General features: G+C 32.9%; 1 protein-coding gene across 1 annotated transcript in view; it reads left to right on the forward strand.

The window, feature by feature from the left end:
* The window catches only part of LOC145292070 (activin receptor type-1-like), a 91,961-nt gene that overhangs the window by 32,806 nt on the left and 31,268 nt on the right, over positions 1–27,887 (forward strand). Inside the window, exon 2 of the mRNA XM_080138125.1 lies at positions 27,208–27,391. Coding sequence (XP_079994251.1) covers positions 27,313–27,391 — 79 coding nt within the window. The 5' untranslated portion in view covers positions 27,208–27,312. The remainder of the gene's footprint in view (positions 1–27,207; positions 27,392–27,887) is intronic.

The following is a 27,887-nucleotide window of genomic DNA, read 5'->3' on the forward strand; positions in this document are numbered from 1 at the left end:
TGCGAATGATGTAAGGGTGTGATTTGAAAGATCATTAATGTAGATCAGGAAGAGAGTTGGGTTCAGGATGGACCCCTGAGGGACTCCAGCATTAATACTGTGAGCTTCTGATTTCTGCCCATGAACCACTACTCTTATGGTTCAGAGAGAAATGATTTAACAATTGAGAAGACATTTCCAGCTATACTGTAGCTGGAGATCTTGTGAAGTAAACCTTTATGCCATACTCTATCAAAGGCCTTTGATATGTCAAGAGCAATTGCCCTAGAAAGGTAGCCTCCATCGAGAGATTTGCTAATCCTATGAGATATAACTGTAAGCACATCTGCTGTAGATCTAGCAGAACGGAAACCATATTTAGTGTGACTTTTTGCTGAGATGGTTGATTACTTCTGTATTTAACAGATTCCAGCAACTTACTCATGATGCACAGGAGACTTATTGGCCTGTACTGAGAGGGAGATGAGCAATCACCTGAATTCTTAAATAGCTTGGCAACATCACGTACAAATATTTGCATATCACATAGTGTGTTTTCTGATACAGGAGGAAATATTGGGGGTTGGCGATCTTGGTCGCAAAGGGAAGAATTAGCTGTAAAATTCTTGGCAAAGAGTTTGGCTTTGTCTGATGCTGACGAGATTACCTCAGGTCCATTGATTATAGTTGGGATAGAGCACGTGCTTCTGTTCAGGATTCTGTTTGCTATTTGCCAAAACTGGTGGGACCCAAGTCGCTGCTCAGCTACTTTGGACTTAACGGACTGAGCATACAGCTCTCTTGCGTTCTTTATTACTTTTTTACAATAGTTGCTGGCAGTCCTGAAAGCGGCTTTAAGTCAGTACATCTATTATGTTGGAAGCAATGGAAAAGGTAATTTCTCTGGCCAATGGCAGCAGCACATTCTGGAGAGAACCACAGCTGGCTATTAGGTATTTGCTGGAACTATTTCGAATATGACCGGTGAACCAAGTGCAAGAGAAATACAAACAATTGCACTTAAAGGGACGGTTAGAATCTTAAAAAAGATCTCTCGGTTGGAGTAACTAAACTAATGGGAGAATGTTTGGCATCCGGTGGAATGCCCCACCCCGGCAAAAACAAAGTGATAAAAAAATTAAAACAAAAAATTGAAAAAAAAAAACCCCCTCCACATCAAACAATAACGCCACTGCAAATAGTAACCTCACTTAAAATAGCTTGAAAAAATAAGTGTTTATGACACAAGCGAAATAATTGTACATCTGTCAAGAGAAAAAAATATAAATTCTGATTTCATTTAATTTTTATCAAAATACAAAAAAATGAATAAAGTTGAAATTGAAAGGAATTTCACTATATTTACTTATTTTCATGTATTCAACTGTTTAGTTTGTAATATCGAAAGTCAAAAGTCGTGATTATGTTGGTCTCTTATATCTTGATATTCTCAAATTAAAACTGTGATTTCTTGGGTGGAGTAATACAAAAAATGTCTGAGGGCTTAATTGGCAGTTTTGTTAATTTTTCAGATATAACATGGGGACCTCTTTAGACACTAACCCTCATAATTACTGTCAATCATGTGTTAGCAATTTGGTGGGAGATTAACAAGGAATTTTGTTGATTCAGCCCTATTGTAATGCAATTGTTTTATGAGGTCAAGTGGAAGTAGATTCTTTCTTCCTATATATATATATATATATATATATATATATATATGATAAGAATAATGGAAATATTCCAGCGAAATAGAGAAATAAAAAAGGAACAAACCCAGTTATAATTTCGAGACTCTGGATGAATGAAATTGGGAAAAGAAAACACCAGTACAAATATTTGAAAATATATTTTTGATGTAATGACCTTGTTCCATTTCAGAAACGGAAAAAGTCGTTGGAAATTCAAAAAAGACGATGGGGTGCAAAGAGAGTAAGATTCATATAGCCGTTAATATATTTAAAAAGATATGATGTGTGCACATATATATATATATATATATATATATATAATTGTTTACTATAATAATTATTAAATACCTACAGACACTAGTGTTTCATCCTTTCGGGAATCTTCAGTGCAGGGTGTCACGATTAATACCAGTCGAACGATTCGAACCCCGCATCACGAGACATCTCTGGCTCAATTTAGCGAAGACCTAATCCATTCGGCTACCATTAACCGCGTGAAATAACGTCGAATTTAAACATTTTAATTTTAAATGTTCATCACGCCAGTCAGACGGTGATCTAATCGTTGTACGATGATCTATGCATAAGAGCTAAATTGATATATATATATATATATATATAATCTAAAATTATATAAATGCAACTTTGTGTGTGTATGTCTGCAAGCGCGTTCCTTATAGACTTTGAAATGGCTGAACAGATTTTCTTTAAGATTACAGGACTTTAGCGTATAAGTTTAATATGATGTTATGTATATATATAAGATTTGTATTTTTAGCGATATTAACAGCTTCAGAATGCTGTTATCTGTGTTTTTTTTCTGCTACCCTAGCGTTTTTTATTTTGACAACTTTCATTTGTTCATTACAAAAAAACATTTTGACTTTTAATTACGAAAATTTGTAAAGAAAAAAATAGTTTTCTCAAAATTTACATGCATGACCATTTTTTATTAAAAACAAAAAAAATGTCTATTTTGTTTAAAAAAAAACATTTTTTGTTATAAGATTCTTATATTTATTTAAATTCTAGAAATATGTTACAAAACTTTGTTCGTGTTTTATTAAAAATAAAACAAATGTCCATTTTGTTAACACAAAACAGAATTTTTTTTCATTATAAGTTTCTTATATTATAAAAACAAATTCTAAACAACAACAAAAAAAAAACATGCATTCAAAAATTGTAGAATTCTAGTTTTGTTAGAAAAAAAAAAATCTGGTTTTCGATTCGATCCTGAAATTGCATTTGTCTGCCCCCTGTTATGCACTCTCCCCATGTCCCAATTGAAAACCAGTTGTAGCGACACAAAAATCCATAAGTGCTGGAGTTTTCTTTTTGATTGGTTGCTATATTCTTTTGAAGCTCTTTTAACTGGAAAAGATATTGCGTTTTAAATGACAAGAATTATATATCCCATGGAGGTGGGGCGGGGTATAGGTGAGACATGAGTAAAATAAGGTTGGGGTCCACTTATACCAAAAAACTAAATAAAAAAACAAGGTTCTCACAAAAAGACAGGTGAGGTAAGGGAGGGATAAATTTTCTATTGATCTCGTTTTTTTTTTTTTTTTTTTTTTTTTTTGACTTCCTCACACCTGCACCTGATTTAACGATTAGTCAGGCAGCTTATTTACCATTTCCTATTGCCTTCCTCCCTTCCCACTCTAATCCAGAGAATGAAAAAAAAAAAAAAAAGCAAAAAAAAAAAGCCATAAAAATGATTTTATTTTGCTTTTTTTGTTTCTTTTATTTCAGTTGAATTCTTACTATTACTTTGTAGGTACAAAATAATAATGAAAGATGATAGTCCATGGGTATAAAAAGCCGGTTTATTATATTTTTTTTAATAAGTTTCCGATTATGTTTTGATTGAAAGATAAAAGGTAAAAAAAAAAAAAATAAAAAAAAAAAATAAAAAAAAAAAAATTTAAATACTTCTAAAAGGAAAAATATTTATTTTCACACGTGAAAAAAAAAGTTGTGATGAAAAATGTTATCACTGTGGCTCAGAAACACAAAAATTCGGTTAAATTTGAAATTTAAATAAATTCATTGTAAAAATCCCTTGAAAGATAAATAATAGTTTTCTGGAACGTATTCAAAATAATTATTAAATTAAAGTCTTAAGATACTGAATTATAAAAAAGAAAACCCACCTACATTTTACTAAAAATTGCATATTTATCCCCCAAAAGCGAGAGTTTAGAAACAAACTGTCCTTCGGGCAATCAAAACAAAAAAAACAAACGATACTGAATTTTTATTAAAGCCTAAAATGTCATCAAGTAGATTTTATTTTTAAATTTATAGAGAAATTGAAACATTATTATACTCTAATTTCTATATATTCTTGAAGAGTATGACAAATATTTATTAATGTAAGTATTCCTATTTTATTGTGATACAAAAGAAGTGCTTATTTAATTAGTGTATTTTTCAATGTATGCAATTAAGAATTTATATTTGTCGAAAAAGATTGATATTTAACTTAGTGTTAGTTTTAAATTCATGGACATTTTAAACAATAATCAAGAGTTTTGTGTGTTAAAAAATATCCAAATTCAGTATTATTCAAAGAATATTGATGACATTTGTTTATCAATGTTCTTCCTTAGAATTTGAAGTAAAACTTTTGTAATATGCTTTGTGCTTACAACGTTAATTTTATTTTTCAACATGATGACACAATTTCTTCCTAAACATGTCGTAACGATGAATTACGATTCTTTTTGAATAAAAGTAAAAGTGCATTTTAAGTGTGAAAAAAGTCAATTTACTGATTACAGTGACAATTTATTCATTGAAAAAATAAGCTAAAACAACCATTTATTTATTGTTAAATAGAATACGGTGGGTGGGATACAGATCATGTCTGTCTTTGGTTGTTTACAATGTTGGCCACCAGGACTTCTCCAAATTAATCGTTAGTAGAAATTATGTCACTTAAAAAGAAAAAAGTCTTAGTAACCCGTATCCTCAATTAAAAAAAACATTTTTTTTTTCACGATTATAAAAAATTCTTACGTTAATATTTACACGTTTATGCATACAAAGGAAATATTATATTTAAATTTTTAGTGGAAACTGTAATCATAAAAATCACATAGATATTTTTAAATTATTTTTTCATGAAAATATTGAATAAAAATGCTTAATTCAATGATAATATCGTTAGTTTGAGAAATTAATTGTTCTTCAACTTATATTGATTTCATTAACATAGACTTTAGTCTTTTTTGTAATATTCCTGAAATATTTTCATAAAAAATAAAAATAAATTTGTGCGTTTTTTATTACCTAAAACTATAACTTTAGTGAAGGTGTTTTTTTTTGTTTATACAAAATAATACATTTTCTACTAAGATTTAAAAAAAAAGAATGGGTTCATTGTATTGTGATCATTAATTATTAAATATTAAAAACTCTATTAAAATTGGTTGATTTCCTGAATATTTATGAATTTTTAAGTGAAGAGAAGGGTCAAAATGTTCATACGTTTTGGGGATCGGCCATTCATTTTACACGTACCTACATTAATGTTATTGAATAACTTCTGTTCCTTTTAAAATTTCTTTCATTTTCTTTCACTTTTTCTTCTTTTTCAATTTTTATTTTTCGTTTTTTTTTCCATTTATCATTTTTTTTTTTCATTTATCATTTTTGTTTTTCATTTTTTTTTTCATTTATCATTTTTGTTTTTCATTTCTTCACTTTTTGTTATATTTTTCTTCAATTTAATTTTCCTTTGTTCCTTTTTCTCATCACTATTTGCATTTGTCTTTTTTCTATTTCTAATCTTTTTCCTTTTTTTTTCCCATTTATCTTCATATTTTATTTTTTGTGCTTCCTCCCTTTCCTCTAATTATTATATTCCCAGATTTCTGTTTAATCTGTTTTAACAGCATCACCATCAAAATAGACACTCCATCACAAAGAGACAGTTTTTAAGATTTTATTTTTATAATGAATTTTCTTTTTTCTTTTTTTTTTATACAAAGGCCCGAAGGCCACTCAAGGATAAGGCTTAATAAGTGTGGGACAATGTGGTTAGTAGTGGAAATTTGGGGAATTTGATTACTTAGGGGACGGCTCATCAAGAACTTGTTTACATTGGACTTAAAGACGGCCATATTGTAGTCAGCTGGAAAGCAGGCGAACGGAAGAGAGTACGCATCTTCTAACAGTTTTTTTACGTGGATTTGTTGCACTTTTATTTTTATTTTTGATTCGATTTGAAATATCAACAATGAAGAATGTTAAGATTGAACAATGTTAAAAATAAAACAAATTCTATTAAATAGATGGTATTAAATGCTCATGAATAAAATCCAATAATAATTGTTGGTGTTAATCCATAACCCTCACAAAAACAAAAAATAAGAAAAAATCTTTATGATGTACACGACGGAAAGAATTGTATACGAAAATCACAATTTGATCAAATGATTATATTTTTAAAATTCGTAGCTCCCATTCCTACGTTAAGAATGGCTCTCTAAACTCTTGCAAAAATGTGAATTATTTCGAATTATCTCCTTTGTTCTGCAAAATGGCATCGAGAGATTAATAGTGGTTTAGTCTTAAAATTAGGATTTTGATTCTTTTTTTAAAAAATAAAACTACTTAATTTACGCGATTTTTTTTTTTTTTTTTTTTTGGTGTGCAATATTTTCTTTGCATCACGGGTATGTACAGCAATACAGCACACATATTTTTCTTTATTTTTGTTTCTACAAAGGGGAAAGGGTATGACTCTTCACTCAATTGTTTAATATATATATATATATATATATATATATATATATATATATATATATATATATATATATATATATACTAGCATTTCTGCCCTGGTGTTCAGAGGTGTATGTTGAGCAAAAAAAAAAACAAAAAAACTTTGACTCCTATTTTGACCCTTTAAAATTTATTGTTTAGGGCTCAAATCAAGTTATTAAGTTAGATCCATGTCCAAGGAACCTATATCTAAAATTTCAAATGTTTAGATCCAAAATTGGCAGAGGAGTTTGGTAGAGTTCTCAAAGGTCAAATCGTTGAACTTTGTCCACTTAACAGCCAAATTTTTGGCCGAAAATGGATTACCAAGATTTTCCCAAATCTCAATACCCTGTATATCAAATTTCGAGTCTGTAGACTGAAAATTGACAGTTATTGCGTAGGGAAATATACACAGACACGTTCACTTTTATATATAGATATATAATTAAACATAAACCAACATCTTGTTAATCTTTTCTAGGCATGGTCCCAAATAGTAGCCCCTTGCATCCAAGTGGCGGTCTACATTGTTGGGGCTGAAGTAAAAAAAGAATGTATATATATATATATATATATATATATATATATATATATATATAGAGAGAGAGAGAGAGAGAGTACCAATAAAATAAAACGACAATATAAAAATATATACTAATGTATATACAGTATTTCATTTGCGTACAAATCGTTTAACAATATTTTCTTTAGAACGAATTGCTTACAAAATTTGAACCAGAACAAATCAAATCGCTTACAATGGTCTTACTTTAGTGAATCGTTCGTCACGGCTGTTTGTTCCCCACTACTTTGGCTTCATATGTATATAAAAAAAAAAAAAGTCGGAGTTCCAATCTATAGTTCCCCCTTCACAAAAAATACTTGACTAGCTACAACCACTATTAACAATTTTCCCCACCCTCTGTCTGTGCCTAATTCTAAACGTAGATTCTATAAACAAAGCTTCTTTCCTAAAACTGCCTGCATATGGAACAGTGTTCCACTGGCCTGCTGACCCAACCGATTACAACATAGTAGGCTTCAATTCCAATGTAAATAAATTCTTGTTTAGCCATCCCTTTAAATAATCCAAAATTTACCCAATCTACACCATTAACGATTACTAAATCTACACCATTAACGATTACTTACATTCATTAACCCTTATTCTCGAGTGGCCGTTGGGCCTTGATAAATAGGGACTACCCTGTAAAAAAAAAACAACATATTTACACCATACGCTTCTCATTTCTTTCAATGTACAAATGATTAAAGCTATGATCTTTCAATTGCTTGTGTATGTGTTCGAATGTTCAGATCGATGGAATTTTGCAGATGATTTATGGAAAAAAAAATGACTAAAATTGAGTTGATTTAAGTTACTGTCAGCACCTCTTTTCATTAGAACAGATGACTGAGCTTTAAGTGACTTCTAATTGAATATTTGGCTGAAATATCGCACAATCGTTTCTTTGAATGTTTGTGTTAGAGTTCCTGGCTTAGTAATCACATAATCTTTTGAAACAAATTACGAGTGCTTTCCTTGTTCTTGTACTGTGTTGATTAGAATATGAAGTGTAGATCACGTACCAAAGTAGATTTCTGATACATAGATAACAAGCCACAGCAGCAGCACTCGACTGTTTTGTACTGAACAGTTTGATATTGTTATCCTGCAGTAAATGTCTTTTATTGCCATAAAATAGACAAATATCTGTTAATGGTTTACTTCTGGATATTCTATGCTGAACAGTTTACCCCTAGTTCTGTTATGAACGGTTTACTCCCTCCCCTTAATGTTCTGTTATGAACGGTTTACTCCCTCCCCTTGATGCTCTGTTATGAACGGTTTACTCCCTCCCCTTGATGTTCTGTTATGAACGGTTTACTCCCTCCCCTTGATGTTTTGTTATGAACGGTTTACTCCCTCCCCTTGATGTTCTGTTATGAACGGTTTACTCCCTCCCCTTGATGTTCTGTTATGAACGGTTTACTCCCTTCCCTTGATGTTCTGTTATAAACGGTTTACTCCCTCCCCGTGATGTTCTGTTATAAACGGTTTACTCCCTCCCCTTGATGTTCTGTTATGAACGGTTTACTCCCTCACCTTGATGTTCTGTTATGAACGGTTTACTCCCTCACCTTGATGTTCTGTTATGAACGGTTTACTCCCTCACCTTGATGTTCTGTTATGAACGGTTTACTCCCTCACCTTGATGTTCTGTTATGAACGGTTTACTCCCTCCCCTTGATATTCTGTTATGAACGGTTTACTCCCTCCCCTTGATGTTCTGTTATGAACAATTTACACCTGGATGTACTATTCCAAATGGTTATGCTCCAGATGTTCTATAGCGAACAGTTTACTACCACCCAACGGATGTTTTGTTATAAATGACATACCCCCACCCCTCGATGTTCTATGCTGAACGGTTTACCCTTGGTGTGGATATTCTTTGCTGAAGTTTACCCTTGGATGTTTTATTATGAATTGTTTACCCCCAGGATGAACTGCTATAAACGGTTTAACTCTGGATGTTTTATTATAGACGGTTTATCTTACCCTCACCCCCTCGTGTGTTCTATTATAAACGGTGTACACTTGGATGTTCTATGCTGGATGATTTACCCCCTCCCCTCCGGATGTTCTATCATAAACGCTTTACACCCGGATGTTCTATCATAAACGCTTTACACCCGGATGTTCTATGCTGAACAATTTACCACTAGATGTTTTATCATGAATGATTTACCCTCGGATGTTCTGTTATGAACGCCCCCCATCCCTTCAAAGATGGTATACTATAAAAAGTTTACACCTTTGTTCTATGCTGATTGGTTTTACCCTGGAAGCTTTTACAGTGAACGCCATGGATAGATGTTCTGTGCTAAACGGTTTGTAATGGTTAGTTTTGGCTATTAAATATCCTATATTAAATTTGATATGCTGTAAAATAGACAAATATCTCTTCCACTTTTTCTTCTTCTTCTACTACTACTACTACTACTACCACCACCACTACTCATCATTTTAATCCTCCCCCCCCCCCGACTACACTTCCATTATCTCCAAATGTTCTTCTGAATGTTCCATATTTCATGGTTTTTATAAGAGTCTTTTATTTTCATTTTAGTGTCTACTCAGTCTCTTGCCTCATTGGAGACAGAATGTCTGAGTAGTGCTGCCTACTTTGGCACCACTTTTCCTCCCACCCCCACCTCGGGAACTCAGGCACACAGACAGCTATGCCACCTGACCCCCCCCAAACACACACACACTCGCACTTGACTCCCCATGATTACTGTATTTTTTTTGTAATCCTGTTTCTCCTGAATAACATCAACCTGTAATATTAGAGAGTGAATAAAGGAAATGATGGAATCAACCTGATGATGAGTGTTTCATTTATTGTAACCTTTTTTTTCTTTTTTTAAACAGAAATTTCTTTGTTATTTCATCTTCAAGAGATTTTATATGAATATTTGTGTATCCTTTCACATAGTATCATGCAGTATTCGTCAATAAAAAGAATTGAGTTCTCTCGGTTGCTAGTATCATATAATGTGTAAGCAAATGAATAAAGTAATTTAAAAACTATAATTTTTTTCACACTCAGTAAGACATTCTATTCTAGTTGGTCATGGTTGATAGACATACGAGCTCCAAGAATCTTCCTCATTTGGAGTTTTTTTTTTTTTTTTTTTGTCCAAGCTGGGAATGAAGCATTCTACCAGACTCTACACATTTACCTGCTATCTCATATATTCTAACATGAGAGATCTTTTTAAAATTCTGAATGTCCCTTTAAGGGCAATTGTTTGAATCTCTCTTGCACTTGGTTCATCGGGTATATTTGCCAAGTAGGTTTTGAAATTTTTTTGCGTGAGTCTAGTGTTGTCGAAGTTTCCGAGGCATGTCATCTATTTGTTGACAGTACTTCTCTGCCTTCATAGTTTTGCCTGCATTCAAAAAACGGTCAGCATGACATTTTAGTGCAACTGGCTTCAGGACGTGTCGTGGAGTTTTGTCAATGTCTAACCACTGAGCTGAGTGTCGCCAGTTATCATAAAGAATCCACTTTTCATTTCAAGTCGAGAAACAGATCGTTCTTGTTGCGTAAAAGAATAGAGAACAACACTTCATAACGGCGTTTCTTTTGGTTGTTGATCACTATGCTCATCATCTTCAAGACTTGTCGATGCCATTAAATTTCTTAAATCATCATTTTACTGTGCTTTCAAAAGTGGTTCCTGGGCCAAGCGCTTTATTGATATCGCAAGCTGTTTCAGCAGTTTTTTGGCCTAGGTTGAATTGAAATAAGAAAATTGTGTGCATTTGCTGTTTTTCCATCGTGTTTTCAACGTTCTGAAAAGAAGATAATAATTGTTTTAAAACGATTGTCGGACTTTTCAGCTTGTGTAGTAATATATCTTCTCAAATGCACTTGTGATGTTAGGCTGTGTATAATGTTAACTTAACTATGGACTCCGAAACAGCATTTTTAAGAATTATTTATTCTTTTGAAATTTCACAGAAATGTATTTTATGTGTCTGGAAGTGTTCTAAGATAGGTTTTGTATAAAAACAAATGGACGGATATTCTTATTTATTATGTTTAAAGTCAATACTGAAAAGAAACAAACTCGGAACTTTTTCATCTGAGGATGCAAAATTACCTATCAGCACTGATTACAATGATTTAATATTTATCATTGAGATATATATATATATATATATATATATATATATATATATATATACACACACTAGCAGGATTCGTTAACCGGCGTTGCGCGGTGGAAGCCACCCCCCCAATTTAATTAGTTGTTTGTGGTGGCCAACATCTAATTTCCTCATGGTAAGAATGGCTTTCAGAATAGACACTCCCAACCTCGCCCATGTTAAGAACGGCTTTCAGAATAGACACCCCATCCTTTGAGGGGGTAGTTGTCAAAATATTTGCTCCAAATTTAACACATCTTGCAAACAATTATTATAATTCTATAAAATCGAAAGCGGTATACATTGGATCAGCATCAGGGACAATTAAACATGGAACTTCTACACTCAAACACACTTTTAATAGATCATTGAAAAACCCCCTAGCAAAATACATATGGTACCTAAAAAATATAAAAATTCCCTTTAATATAAAATGGGAAACACTAAGATCTATGAGAACATATAAACTTGGTAATAAATTTTCTACTCTCTGTAGATTTGAATCTCTGGCCATATTAAAATTCAACGACACCTAATCAACTTGTTTAAACCTAAAAAAAAAATATTAACCAGATGCATACATAGAAGATGGTCAAAATTTAACCATTTTGAACCACCCTGATAAAATAATAAACATTAAAAATAAATCGAAAAAAAAAAAATCAGTAACTAAAACTTATAATAAAAGACAATAATGACAAATTTAACTAGAAATCATAAGATTCGATCCTTAAACTATCCACTTACAAATGTCTCTTTTTCATTATAATTTAAAATGACTTACCTTAAAATAAAAATAAACCGACATAAGCACTTACTTCCTCTTTACTTACACAGCAATTAGATTTAAAAAAAAATGGTTATAAATACCAATAATCTTTTAGATTAAAAAAAATATCCCTATCAAAGAAGTTTTGTGCCCCAAGAGGTCTCCTTAGGGTTTAAAAAAAAAACCCCAAAAAACAATATGGAAACACTCCCTTACAAAGGTACTTACTTTATAGACTATTTTATAAACTTTTTGCAAATAGAATTCTTTATTTTTGTTTAAATCTTATATCATATCGAAAAATTCTAAAAAAAAAAAAAAAGGTTTTTCATACTTATAGTTAATTTCTCCCTTATAAAAAGGCCCTGTCGGTGGGGCATTAGAATACGCCGACTGTCCCCCTGCAGAGGGTAAAAGTCCCTCAATGGACCTTAAACTATATCCAGTGGTGAGGCCCCAGCTTGTAGGCTTTGGGGAGTGTGGAGCCACACATTAATTACCATTGCTCCCAGGTCCACTCTGACCCGGAGTGGTAGTACCTGTTAGGGTTCCAACTATGGGTTGAATAGAAACCGACGTGAAAACAACAAATATATTCTATTAAAAAAATTTTTTCTTCAAAATCTTTGGATTCGGCATTAAATAACCCGAAAAGGGTTGATATGCCGTAAAACAAAAACAACCAACCAACCAACCCTTATAAAAATCCTATCCAAGTATAAAATCCAAAAATGTAGTTACTATTTTTCCTATTTTTTACCATTCAACCAATTAAACATCATTACACAATAGTTTAATTGTATCACATAGACATATATCTAATATTAAACATATAAACAAAAGAAACAAATCCCAATTAAAAATTATTTATTTTATTTATTCTACGTTCACAAGCTATATTTACTTCAATAAGCTGGTTAAAATTTGGTGTCTTCAATCCCCTCCCTTCCCTCCATTTATGCTGACGAGGAGACGATATCCAAAAATATTTTACTTATTTCTCGATGGTTTTATTTGTAAATATTGAATGAATAAAATGGGTATCGTTTCCGAAACGATCGTACATATAAATATGATTTTATGTTTCCTCCTATGAAAACTTGATTAATAATTTCACAATTATTAATCTCTCACCCATTCTATTTATATCGCTCTAGATAATTACACCTATTGAGCTTATCATAACTGCAATACTCCGAGCACAGCACCTTTTAAATATATTTTGCTGAGACTTTGCTCATTTAAACCCTGTCTATTACACTTTATAATATATATATATATATATATATATATATATATATATATATATATATATATATATATATAAATTTGTTTTGTTTGCAATACTTTTGGATGGAAAGCACTCTACCTAAATGCTAATTGGAAATAATTTTCCCTCACTAATGTGATTTCCCTAGATGAGGAGTGACATATATGTTTTTAAAATATAACTATCAACAGACACATGTTTCGGCGTTATGTGACTCATCAGTGAAAATATAAAAACGTTTGCTAGTTTTGTTTTTGCTGAATATATATTTTAGTTTTTGAAGAGAAAACATCGAAAAAATGTTCAATAAAGTCGATACAGTATTTAAAGCAGTGAAGATTTATCTCCCTTACATTATATGATTTAATATTTAAGATTGTTGCCATCATCACAATTTTCCTAACAGGAATTCTTTTTTATTTTTATTTTTTTATTGGAATCCTTTGAGATGAGTAATTTGTATATTTATTTATTTGCGGACTGTTATCCTCATCTTTATAGTTGCTATTGTTGTTGTTTTACCAAATTTCAGCAAACGCATCCTCTGTCCATCTTAGTTACCACTTATCAAGGCCCAGAGGCCACTCGAGGATAAGGGTCAATGAGTTTATGGTAGTCAATAGGACAATGTCGTAATAATCGTTAGTAGTGGAAATTTGGTAAATTGGATTACTTAAGGGGAACGGCTTATCAAGAAATTGTTCATGTTGGACTTGAAGACGACCATATTGTAGTCAGCTGGAAAGCAGACAAATGGAAGAGAGTTCCACAGGTGTGCAGTTCTAAGAAAGAAGCTTTTTTCATGGAAAAGGTTTTGGCACAGATAAAGAATGGGGGAAATTATTGATAGTGGTTTCAACTAGAAAGTGTTTTTTTTTAAATTTTTTTTTTGTTTTATTTGTGAAAATTTGGCAAGGGGGGTGGACCAAAGATTGGCCTTCAGATGAGCACTTGCCATGAAAATAACCATAAAGCAGAGACAGGCTTACAACGTCTCTTCTGTGGGAAAGAGGTCGCAGGGAATAGAAAAAACCATCACCCCACTAGGCTACAAAGTCTATTTTGAATTTTGTCAAGGTAGGATAAGATGTTTCTAGCAACTCCTTCCCAAATGTGGCAACAGTACTCCATCGTTGGACGTACTTGGTTCTTATACAGGTAGAATATTGCATCAGCAGTGAGATATCTACTGGAGCGGTAAAACCATGCTAAAAAAAGAAGGCGTAAAACAGTTTGGTTAAAATTTCTTGGTCTTTCTTTTTTATCAAATCTTTCTTGGGGTCCATATATTAAATCCATTGCTCTTTTCTGTTTCTTGTAAAATAGTTTCTCTCTATCGCTCTGAACACTTTCTCACACCTGAGGCTATTCTTTATCTCTACAAATCTGCTATCAAACCATGTATGGAGTATTGTTGTTCTATTTGGGCTAGTGAATCTGTGTCCCATTTGAAGGTTCTTGATAAATTGGGAAAACCTATCTGTAATTTGATTGGCCTCACACATTTTCTTCACTTCAACATCTCTCTCACAGATGTGATATTGCTAGTCTCAGTCTTTTCTACAAATACTATTATGGGATGTGTTTCTCAGAATTGTCTGATCTATTCCCTGCTTCCTTTGTTCAAGCTCGTTTGACTCATTGATCTAGTGCAGGGTTTCCCAAACTTTCCCTTGACTTCTAGAATAGACTGCTAGCGCCCTCTACCCCATAAATGCATGTAAGCTTTTTTTTTTCTAAGTGAAAATAACAATATTATAAACAAAATATGTATTTTAAAACAATTATATGGTACACAAGCTCGACATCGTGGGCTTGTAAAGATTTTATTTGATCTTGACAATAATGCTTAATAATCACATCAAATATTGATTTTTTTTTTTCAAATTGAAGATAATATTAAATACAAAATTTGCTTTTCCAAAATTATGATTATTCTAATTAAACATTCTTTTGTCTTCACAATTATCCTTAATTTACATGAGTGACTTTTTTGAAATTGAAAACAATATTAAACATAAAATTTGTTTGCCTATTTTCTCTGTCTGTCTGTCTGTCTGTCTGTAATATATATATATATATATATATATATATATATATATAATGTGTGTGTGTGTATTTTTAATTATCACGCCTCAGCTGCCCTTTTTTACGTTAATGCCCCTCCCCTCTGATATCAAAGCACCGGACCCAGGAGGGGGGGTGCGGTACCAGCCACTTTGGGAAATATTGATCTAGAGATTTCCATCAATTCGTTAATACTTCATTGTAATACAGTTTCCTATTCCGGTAGCTTCTTTCCAAGGACTGCAAGATTGTGGAACTCTCTTCCTGCTCACTGTTTTCTTTCTACGTACAACCTTGATCTTTTCAAGGGTAGTAGGCATCTCCTATCTTTGCAATAATCAGTTTTCATTCTTATCAACTCTTTACATCATCAAGTGGCTTCATGTCTGGTCTCGAGCAATTTCCATAAAAAAAAAAATTCTCAATATAATTTAGCTTTAAATACTTATATCCAACAAAATAACTTTATATGTTAGGCATACAGAGTGTCCTAAAATAAGCATCTATTTTGATTATAAATAAGTATAAAAAATAGATTGTTAATTTAGTGAACACCATGTATATTACTGTGTAAATTACATAATCTAATGCGGTATTCGCCCTGGGTGTATTGAGCCAGCTTCTACTGAAGGAGGAAGTTTCTAGGGAATATCAAATTCACATATGATCCTTAGCAACATATGTCCCGGTCAGGAGAGATGGCATCTAGTTCCTAAATTGTGACCCATACTGAGCAAGCTAAATGCCAGTGATCTATCGAGGACTGGTGTGTCAGTGTGAAGGACATAGGACTTCGAAAATCGAAAATTTTCCAAGTCCTATGAAAATCGGAAATGAAATAAGTATCAGAATAAAACTGCAAACACATGACAGTCTATGAACCTGTGCCCCAAAGGGATCATTCTATTCACCAGGGTGAGAGAGATCAATAGTTTAAATGTGGTGGAATTTATGCCATGGGTTTACATTTTATGGTCAGAGATCTGCAGTTTTTTTTTTCTCATATTTTATTCATGCTTGATTTTCTCTAGGCTATGATTCATTTGCATAGTAAATATGCCCCCCCCCTCTTGAATTCATTCAAAGCACCTGATGATTTTTTTCTTTTTATGAGTAAATCATTTCATAGATAGTTAAGCCCTCTCCTTCTGTCATTGGGGTATTTTGCTATCTTTGATATTGTGTACCTTCCCTCTGATCCATCCACCCCTCTTAAAAAAAAAAAAGAAAAAAAAAAGAAATCTCAAAATACAGAAAATCAGGTCACTTCTTGATTACTAAGAATTGCCCTGGTGTGTGAACAGAGGAGCTGTTCATTGCTCAATAGGTTTCTACTTTCCAACCAGACAAGCAGACCCAGTTTGTTGTTTTTCAAGTTGGCTCAAAGAGAGAGACCATGTCTAGGGAAGTGATTTTCCTTTGTGGGCACAGCTGGCTTTTGACTTTTAAAAGAAGCCCTTCCACCTATCTCCCTCTCAGTATTTCCAGCCTTCATCTCTTTCTCCCCCTTTCTGTGTTTTTATCCCAAGAGACCAAAGTCAATAGCACCTAAATCACATAAATCCGTAAATGAAGAAAGCATGTTTTCCAATATTTTATTTCTCTCATTATCTCGCTTTTTCTTACTGTCAGCTCCTTCACATCACTCTCTCTCTCTCTCTCCTCCCCATCCTTTCTCTCTCTCCTCCCCATCCTTTCTCTCTCTCCTCCCCATCCTTTCTCTCTCTCCTCCCCATCCTTTCTCTCTCTCCTCCCCATCCTTTCTCTCTCTCCTCCCCATCCTTTCTCTCTCTCCTCCCCATCCTTTCTCTCTTTCCTCCCCTTTCTCCTCCTCCTCCCTGTCCCTTCTCGCCTCCTCCTTATCCCCGATCTCTCCTCCTCCTCTTTCTTATCCCCTCTCTCTCCTCCTCCTCTTTCTTATCCCCCTCTCTCTCCTCCTCCTCTTTCTTATCCCCCTCTCTCTCCTCCTCCTCTTTCTTATCCCCCTCTCTCTCCTCCTCCTCTTTCTTATCCCCCTCTCTCTCCTCCTCTTCTTTCTTATCCCCTCTTTCCTCCTCCTCTTTCTTATCCCCCCTCTCTCTCTTTCTCCTCCTCCTTATCCCCTCTCTCCTCCTCCCCTCTCTCCTCCTCCTTATCCCCTCTCTCCTCCCCATCTTCTCTCTCTCTCTCTCCTCCCAATTCGTCCTCTCTCCTCCTTGTCCCCTCTCTCTTCTCCCATTTGTCCTCTCTTCTCACCGTTCTTTTCCTATTCTCTCCCCTTTCTCCTTCCCTCTTTCTTTACTCCCTGTTCTCCCTCTTTTTCTTTCCTCCCCATCTCTCTCACACTTACTATCTCTCACTCTCTCCTCCTCACCCTCCTTCTCCATCACCCCCATTCCCCTTCCTTTCTTTCCTCATTATCTCAAATTGTACTCTCACTCACACTATTTTTAGATGTTTTTACCCTTCCTTCTTATATTATTTACTAGCAAGGTGCTGACATTGCCTGATCATAATATATGCTTAAAGATGGTATTTTAATTTATGCAGATTTTGTATTTATTATTATAGTCTCTATTGATAATTATATTGTACCCAATATATAGTAGTAATTTCAAAAGTAAAAAAAATAATGACTTGTGTACCATCAACTAAAATCAAAACCAAAGCATTTAGTGTCCAGCCTTAATCATTAACATTTGATGAAATGGATGAAAAATAGTTAAAAATGAACCGAGTTTAATGTATAAACATATATTTGCATTTACACATTGTACAAGAGCATTTTAAGTCGACATATGCCTGTCAGGTTTCATTTTTTTTTCAATGTTGACCTCTTAGCAGCTATTTTTACTGGCTTTTATATGCATATGAAATAATGGTCTTCAAAAAAGCCAGTCATTTGACCCGCTTTGCACTGCTCTGCGACCTTGCATCTCGGAGGAGATACAGTTTGAAAAAATGGAGACAGACAAACATGTGGGCATAGTGAGTTATATATATATATGTTTTATTTTTTATTACCATATTTTTATGTTTAGTTACATATTTTTCTGTTTAGTTACATTATTTTGGCCGTTGTGTAGCATCCTCAGACTTTTACAGACGACCAAAAAACGGTCGCGTAGCTGAAACAATAATATAACTAAACAGAAAAATATGGCAATAAAAAATAAAACGCATATTTGCTCTACAACAGTATTGACCACTTTCTTCAGGTTTTTATTAATTACCATTTCTACTAACTATATATATATATAGATTATATACCTTCTCACTTTCCAGCACATTTTTTCTTTAAAACTAATCTCCTCTTTATAAAGTGCATACTCACACTGGCTCTAATATTTCCATCTGAGAAATGGTTCTGCTCAGTTCTTGGGGGGTCTACAGTCACAGGCTTTACATTCTTGTGTTTTGAAAAGGGATTAGTTTATTGCTAATCATTTGAGGCACCCCTGCCATGGATTACTAACACAGCCACCTAGGCATTTTTTGTAGGCCAGACTATTCAACTTCTTGGGCATTGATTTTTCAATCCTCCACCTTCCGACCCTGTGTCACATGCTCTTGCAGTGGAAGAGAAATAATAATAAAAAAAACAAAAAAAACAAAAAACAATTAATCGGAATCGAGAATCAGAAAAATCAGAACTTTTGTGGGTATCGGAATCAGAAAAATGTGTGCCTATTTTCTGATGCCAAAAAACGATTCTTTTGAGTCTTTTTCATTTAATTTTATTTAAAGTAAATTATTCCACTGCTGGTAATAATGATTAAATAATAAATGTGACTGCCGTCAGATTCATCTTTCCATAGGATAGATGGGTTTTGATATTCTGTCTCTTTGCAAATCACAATGCTGAATATCAAAGCTTAATAGACTTCCCAGCTAAATCCGTCACCATAAAATAGGCTCTTAAGGTAAAAAAAAAAGATAGGAAAAATATCATTCTAGTTAGAGTAACACCATAAAAGAATTATATAAATACATTTAAATAAAATAATTATTTATTTGTGTCATATATAGCTTAGAAAGTAAAATAAGATAGGTGCTCGTACTTTTGGGTCGTGATTCGGTCAGTGCTCCTCCGGGTGAAGTGATATCACAGAAGAGATGTCAAGCCAAAATCCCAAAGAGAACAGGTCACTTCGTTTCATTACCTGTCCATTGTTTCGTCAGTTCAAATGTAGTAGCAGTTTTTCTTTAGCGTCTAAAAGTGCCATTGAAGTAAGAATCCAAAATCTTTATACATATATTTTATTGATCAAGATTTAGGTATAAGATACCGTGTAGCCTTGCCTTTAATGAGAATATACTCCGGCAGTTACATTTCTCATTCCACGTTTTGTATCGCATGCGTCTGATGTCGCTGTCATATCTATCTCCCACCCTTTTTCTTTGTATTATTTTATTTTGTTTGTTATTCTTGTAAAATATTATATCATTTTTGTACATTTTGCATTACGTTTATGTCAATTGTTTTCCACTTATTTTTATTGCAGTTTCCGCAGCTGCATATGTACAGGAATAAAATTATTCTAAACATAATTCAAGCAGTTGTTTTTTTTTTTTTTTTACACGGTGGTCACCACTTATCAAGGCCCGGAAGCCACTCAGCGATAAGGGTTATTACAAGTACAGTACGTTAGTGTGGAGATTTGATGAAGTGTTTACTTAAGGGGGCGGTTCATTAGGAATTTGTTAACGTTGGACTTGAAGACATCCAAGTTGTAGTCAGGTGGGAAGCATGCAGACGGAACAGAGTTCCACAGGCGTGCAGTTCTAAGAAAGAAGCTTTGTTCATGGAATCCACGTTTTGATTTAGGCACAGATAAAGAGTGGGGGAAATTTTTCACAGTGGATTTAGCTAGACGGTTGTTTTTCGTGAAAGATTGGCGAGGGGGCACCAGAGATTGGAGTTCAGATGAACACCTGCCATGGAAATAACGATAAAACAAGGATAGGCTCGCAACGTCTCTTCTGTGGGAGAGAGGTTGCAGGGTAGAGAAAAGGGCATCCCCCACTAAGCCACAAAGTCTATTTTGTACTCTGTCAAGGCAGCTCCTGCCCAGATATGGCAGCAGTATTCCATTTTTCCTTCTCTCGTGCATATCAAGAGGTTAAAAGAATCGCAATAAATATCTATTGATTTCCAAACTACTAGTAAAACTAACATCTATAGATCATCCCTCACAAGTTTATTAGTTTACGTTTGAGGAAATATCTGCATCTTCAGCATGTCTTTTTATGGTAATTGGGAATAAATAACAAGTCTGTTCTTAAATATTTAGAGATCTATAAAGAATTTGAATCGAGAAGTTAGTACAGAATTGCTAATTGTACTGAAATGGGGAAAAATATTGGAATCGTCCCATCAGTAATCAATACACTAAAGCTGGAAATCTTGATTTGCCATGAGTTTGTGTGATTAAATGGTTCATATCTTGTTATAATAAGATGGAAAAAAAAAATATTTGTCATCATTTACTTGACTTGAAGGAACAATAAAATATATTGAAATAAAACAGACGGATCAAGATGTTTGATCATCCTCAATCTTCTTCTGTGATGAGACTGACAAATCGAATCCCAGAAAAAACCCAAGTTTATTTCCCCGTTGTGTATTATGTACACCATTCCAAATTAAAACGGCTATTGAGAAAAAGATAAGCTTTTTAATGAATACAGGGTGAAACGATAAAATTGTTGGCATAAAAAAGATGACATGATTCCATTTCCGTTTAATGAAACAGGTTTTCTTTTTTTTTGTTGCCGACCATCTAATAGTTGGTCAGTTGTGTACAAATCCCAAGAACGAGGGGAGCCTTCTATCATGTCTGAAAGTGACACAATGTTCAACGAGCGAGATTGGAGATACGCTGCTGTACAATTCATGCTCTCTACCAATTCAAGTTATGACAACAGGACCATTTCCAGCACCCTCAAAATTAAAATCTGGGCGGTTCAATGCTTGAGGCTACAGCTCAATGCATCGGATGACTTTTTGGAGGTGGAGCAGAAGCCCAAGGTCGAAGATACCGCCAGAAAGACGCAGACCAAAGAACTCATCGAAAAGATCAAGGCAATCATTGATGAAACTCCTCAGCGACCTATTCAGCAGATTGCCAGAGATTTAGGTGTCTCACACACGACTGTGAATGCATGTGTGAAGGAGGAATTGAAGTGTAGGTTCTACAGGTGCCAGATAAGCCAGATCTTGACTGAGAAGACAAAGAGCCTCAGGCTAATCAAGTCTGTCAGGTTGCTCAAGGAACTGAAGCATCATAAGAAGTCAAACATGCTCTGATTCTTTGCAGACAAAAAGAATTTCTGTCAGAACTAGGTGCACAACAGCCAGAATCGTCACTGGATTGCCACGAATAACAGGGACGTGCCCAGGATAATGAAAACAAAGTTTCCGGCCACGGTTATGGTCTTTGGTGTGGTTTTAAGTGAGGGGTACATCATGCTATCTCACATCTTTGAAGTCGGCTCAAAAGTCAACACCAAAGTGTACCTGGATGTGTTGAAGAGTGTAGTGATCTGGTGTAATCAGGTGGCTGCTGGCAGACTCTGGGTGTGGAAGCAGAACTCAGCCCTGCCCCACAAGTCTCAAGAGCCCCCCCCCCCTTCCTCCTCGATCCGAATCCGGTGGACTACTTTGTTTGATCATGCGTCAAGAACATCACCAACATGACCTCTCACAACACCAAAGCCAGCCTGATTGCTGCCATCTGCTGAGTATTCACCGAGCTCTCATCAGTGCTTGTGGAAAAAAGTTCCAAACCCATATCGAGGCAGTGATTGAGGCTGAAGGCAGCTACATTGAATAGATGTCAGCTCTAATAAATAATCAAATTACCTGAATTGATTGTTTTCAATAAAAGTTTTAAAATAAAGCTGTAGTGTTGTTTTGTTTAGGGCGACGACTTTATTGTTCCACCCTGTATAAATGATTTCATTTGAAAGTTAAATTTCACGTTACAAAACTAATGTAAGAAATGTAAATTGAGACAGTTTTTGACATAATTACGTATAAAACAATCTTAGATTGTTTTTTTTTTTTTGTCAATTATGTGTGTGTTGAATGCCTATACCAGGAATTCAGGATAATAATAACAGATTAAATTTCCAACCAATCCAAAATATTGATAATTTTATGTAAAAAATATTCTCAAATTAACTTAATCTATATATTAGGTTGGTGCAAAAATAATGTTTTTTGACGTTCAACTATATATATATATATATATATATATATATATATATAAACAATATTATTTTTGCACCAACCTAATACCTATAAAGTTGAGTTTTTTTTCTCGCTCTGACATTGATATTAAAAGCCTACTTTTTATATTTAAAAATTATTAAAACAAACTGTTTAATATACTCACTTATGAATATGCGAGCGACTATATGAAGGTTAACTAATTTGCAGATTCATTTGAAAAACGAGCATTCATTAATTGTTAATTTTTTATAGTTTCCTATTAGATTACTTGTTCTATTACTCTATTAGGCTGAATTCTATTTATACATAGTTTAAAAGATTCTGCATAATTTCATAGAATTTAATATGAAAACGTTCTAGAAATATTTTTATATCTATCTAAGTGACCTTGTGTGTGTGTGCGAAACATCTCTACCAAACTCGTCTCTGAATATTTGGTCTACAGAGTTAAAATTTGATATATAGGGTATTTAGACTTGTAGCATACTTTCGATTTGGTTTTTAGCCAGCAAAAATGGCTGTTAAGGGGTCAAAATTTAAAATAAAACAGTCGACAATGGTAAGTCGAATAAAACATTACGCCTATTGCTTCTTTTGCGCATTCTCAAAATTAAATATTCATAGCTAAAAGTCGTTTAATTTTTAACATTTCATATCCATCTGTCTGTAGCTCAGATGATAACGATGCTGGAGAGATATATAATGACTGAGCTTGGAGTGTTAAATGCTCTCGTTTCGATTTGAGCGGATGGTACCGGAATCATATTTTTTTTTTTTAATAACTTTTGAAATCATTACTATATATTGGATAATTATCAATAGAGAATTGGTTCTATATAATGATAAGAAGGCTGCATGAATTAAAACATAATATTTATGCATATTTTATGACCGGGCAACATTGAGTGACTTACTAGTCAAATATAAAAGAAGGAACAATTTCTGTTTTGTTTTCCGATATGTAATTAAATTTAAAAAAAAAAAAAAATAGAAAGATAAACTAGTTTAATGTATGGCCCTTACCCCTCAAATTTATTTTTTACTTTTGTGAATATATATATATATATATATATATATATATATATATAAACATTGCATAATTTTTTTTCTGCTAATAAAAAAATTAAAAAAAAAGCAATTCTAGGTACATTTTAATCTTATCAACACACTAGCAGTTCAGCCCGGCTTTGCTCTGGCCCTATGTACTGTTCATAACTTTATGTGCATATATATATTAAAAGTTTGACATACATCTAAAATTTCAAGTGTTTAGACCCAAAATTTGCAGAGGAGTTTGGTAGAGTCTGCAAAGGTCAACTCTTGACAGCAAATTTTCGCCTGAAAACTGATTAAAGAAGCTTGTTGCATGTCTGAATACCTTTTATGTAAATTTTCAAATGGTTAGACCAAAAATTGGCTGAGTAATTTAGTGGAGCCTGCTGAGGTCAAATTTGTTTTAACTTTGACCCCAATTTTGACTCCTTAACATTTATTGTTTTGGGCTTAAATCAAATTAAAAAGTTTGATCTATGTCCAAGTAACCTATATCTAAAATTTCAATTGTTTAGACCCAAAATTGGCGGAGGAGTTTGGTAGAGTTTTCAAAGGTCAAATCGTTGAAATTTGACCCCTTAATAGCTAAATTTCTGGCTGAAAACCGATTAAAAAGATTTTCCCACAACTCTATACCCCTTATGTCAAATTTCAAGTCTGTAGACTGAAAATTAGCAGAGTAGTTTGGTAGGGAAATGTAAACACAGAGACACACACACAAGCAGACAATTTCACTTATATACACTAGCATTTCAGCCCGGCATTGCCTGGGTGTTTGGATGTGTATGTTGAGCAAAAAAAAAAAAAAAAGTTGTAGTAGGAAGGCAGGCTCGAACCCGTACCGCAAAGAAGGAGAAGAACGGGGAAAAAAAACTTGACGTCGTTGTGGTTACGACCACCACCAAACCTGAAGTGACTTATGTTTACATTAAGGCTAGACAATCGAAAGGAGAGGATATCTTTAAAAAATATCGGCGAAAAAAGCGACAAAGAAAAGTGCCTAGTTGAAGGTGAAGATATTAATTTTTTTAGCCAATTTTTCGATATTTGTCGTATGAAAGGTCGAACTTTAAAACGATACTGATCTTGGTAAAATCTATCGCCTCTGTCGAAAGTTTTAGGCATACATACATACATACATACATTTATATATTGGTAACTAAATGTTTTTGACCCAAACTGATGAAAAAGCTTGCCCTATCTCTGAATACCTTTTATGTAAAATTTCAAATGTTTAGACCAGAAACTGTCTGAGTAATTTGGTAGAGACCGCAGAGGTCAATTTTTTTTTAACTTTGACCCCTATTATGACCCCTTAAGATTTATTGTTTTGGGCTCAAATCAAGTTAAGTTAGATCCATGTCCAAGGAACCTATATCTAAAGTTTCAAGTGTTTAAACCGAAAATTGTCAGAGGAGTTTGGTACAGTTCTCAAAAGTCAAATCGTTGAACTTTGACCCCTTAACAACCAAATTTCTGGCCGAAAATGGATCACGAAGATTTTTCCCAAATCTCAATACCCTGTATATCAAATTTCGAGTCTGTAGACTGAAAATTGACAAAGTTATTGCGTAGAGAAATGTACACACACAGACACATAGACACGTTCACTTTTATAGATATATAGATTGCAACGATCTACAAAAGTAACTGTTGTACCAGATAAATTATAGATTTTGTAAGAAGAAATCTATAATTGATTACTAATAAATGATAAACAGTCTGACTTTACTTTATATATTGTATAGATAAATTATTACTAGCGTAAGAAGATTTTTTAGCTCAAGTTAGACCTTTTAAAATTTTAGGAGTCAGTGTTGAGTGCTTGAACTCCGGACTCTACGACTCTTGTTTTAAAGGCTGAGACATTACTTTTGAATAAGAGTGTGATGAAAGCAATACCCATTTCGAATTATGCAAGAAAATGGTAAATATCTTTGAAGAAGCTAAGACATAAATCCTCTGAAGGAGAAGCAGAGGTAGAATTCTTTAGTTTATTTGCTAATCCTTTATAATTCTCTTGCTGTAATAAGAATAAAACTCAACCTTGTGGCGTCTTAAGCGGCCGACATATTGGCATCAACAGTAGAACACAGAATTAAAATGCTTATTCTTTTTTGCTGTGCAAGCATTTGATATACCAGACTTATAATCATTTATTGTATTTGAAGAGATTAACTAATAATCTTTGGATAATATTGGATAAATCAAGGAAGATTTAGCAGAGCTCTCAGATATACAAGTGGTCGGTCTTTGATGAGGGAATTGTGATAGGTTAATCATTTTTTGAAACGTTACTCAAAATCACCATGCATCTTGCCATACTTTGGGACATGGAGCAGTCAAAGGAGCAGGCTCAACCAGATCAGATTGAACACTGTTGAACAACAAGAACAAATGTTTCACATTGCTGCATTTCCCTGTGCTTTTCATCCAGGTGAAGTGTAGATATGATTAGTTCCTCCCAGAGAAAATGCTCTGGTCAGAAACAGCTTTTGAATAAAAAATTAAAAAATGGAACTCCATCAGTTAAGATGAATTGAAGTTTAACACTAAAATAGTCTCTACTACTGTTTTCTTCATAAATAGATGCCCTAAGAAAAATATACAAGGGACCATCTTCACCCCTAACGCTTGAAAGACAGTTTGGTGCAGCTACACTATAATAGCGAAATTCGAAAAATGAAAATAATCAAAAAAAAAAAAAAAAATGGTATCTACTGATTTTTTTGTGTCAGTTTCATCTATAAGCAATATCTACTTAACTAAACATTTTATTTTCACTAATTTTCGTCCTAAAAAAGTTTTTAATAAATTTTTTCTACCTTATCGTTTTTCAAAATTTTTGGATATATTCATTATGGTAAGATGACAATTAAGTAGAGACCGGTACTTTATCCACTAACAATATGGATCCTTACACAAAGATAATGATATGAATGAGCAATTCTTATCTAAAAAATTCAGAAGCATAATTTCTGCTAAAAAAATTCTGCATGTGTATTTAAAAAAAATTCTATATATAAAAATTTGTGCATATATATTTAAAAAACAAAAATGTGTATGTACATTTAGAAAAAAAATCTATATGTACATTTAAAAAAATTCTGCATGTATATTTTAAAAAAAATTCTGCATGTATATTTAAAAAAAAATTGTATATCTAAAAAAATTGTATGTATATCTAAAGAAAAAATGTGTATGCATATAAAAAAATTATGTATATTTAAAAACAAAATTGTATGTATATCTAAAGAAAAAATTGTATATGTATATTTAAAAAAAAAAATTGTATATTTAAAAAAAAAATTGTGTATGTATATTTAAAAAAACAATTCGTATATATATTTTAAAAAGAATATATATATATTTTTAAATTGTGTATGTATATATTTAAAAAAATTGTATGTATATGTAAAGAAAAAATGTGTATGCATATAAAAAAATTATGTATACTTTAAAAAAAAATTGTGTATGTATATTTAAAAAAAAAATTGCATTTAAAAAAAATTGTGTATGTACATTTAAAAAAAAATTGTGTATGTATATTTTAAAAAGAATATATATATTTTTTTAATTGTGTATGTATATATTTAAAAAAAAAATTGTGTATGTACATTTAAAAAAAATCTAACAATTCTTTTTGTTATTTCCTTTCAGTTGGGTCATCATTTTGACATTTCTATAGTTTTCCTTCCAACCCTTATGGATCTTCGCCTATTCACTAGCTCTGCTATGAGCTGAAACTCTTCAACCTTTTAAGACATGAGAAGCAAGGAATCAAAACACAGATGGCGTCGGATGTTGGAAACAAACAACACAGACGCCCCAATCGAAAAAAAGTGTAAGTGTTACAACAGTTATCTCTCTTAAGAATCTTTTCGCCTGTATGCACGCCTTTTTCTTTTTCTTCTTCTCTGACTGTTGGCACCAAAAAAAAAAAAAAGTAAAGTTTTCAGAATCCTAGTTAAAATAAGAAAGTAATTCATCTTGTGAAGGGTGTGTGTCTTATGGCGTTGAAGAAAAAATTGAAAAATAAATTCTAGCCGTATAATGCTTTAAATTTAACTTGTATTATGTTAATTAAAAATTTTTTTTTATATTATTGTCTTGATTAAGCCAGAAAATTTGTCTTTCCGATAAAAGATGTCTTTTTTTTAATGGATGGTAGTGTGAATTTTTGTTTGTGAGCAAGCAGAAGTCTGTTTATGTGATAATCAAAAAAAAATTGAATTAAAAATATTCTTTTTTTAATTCTTTTAAAAAATTTTCTTTTTCTGACTAGAAATCCAAGCTGAAAATGAAAAAAAAAACAAACAAAAAAAACATTAAAAGTCTGT

The sequence above is a fragment of the Euprymna scolopes genome, chromosome 13 (assembly GCF_053919585.1).
Source record: "Euprymna scolopes isolate OS-2025 chromosome 13, ASM5391958v1, whole genome shotgun sequence".
NCBI classification, from domain to species: Eukaryota; Metazoa; Mollusca; class Cephalopoda; order Sepiida; family Sepiolidae; genus Euprymna; species Euprymna scolopes.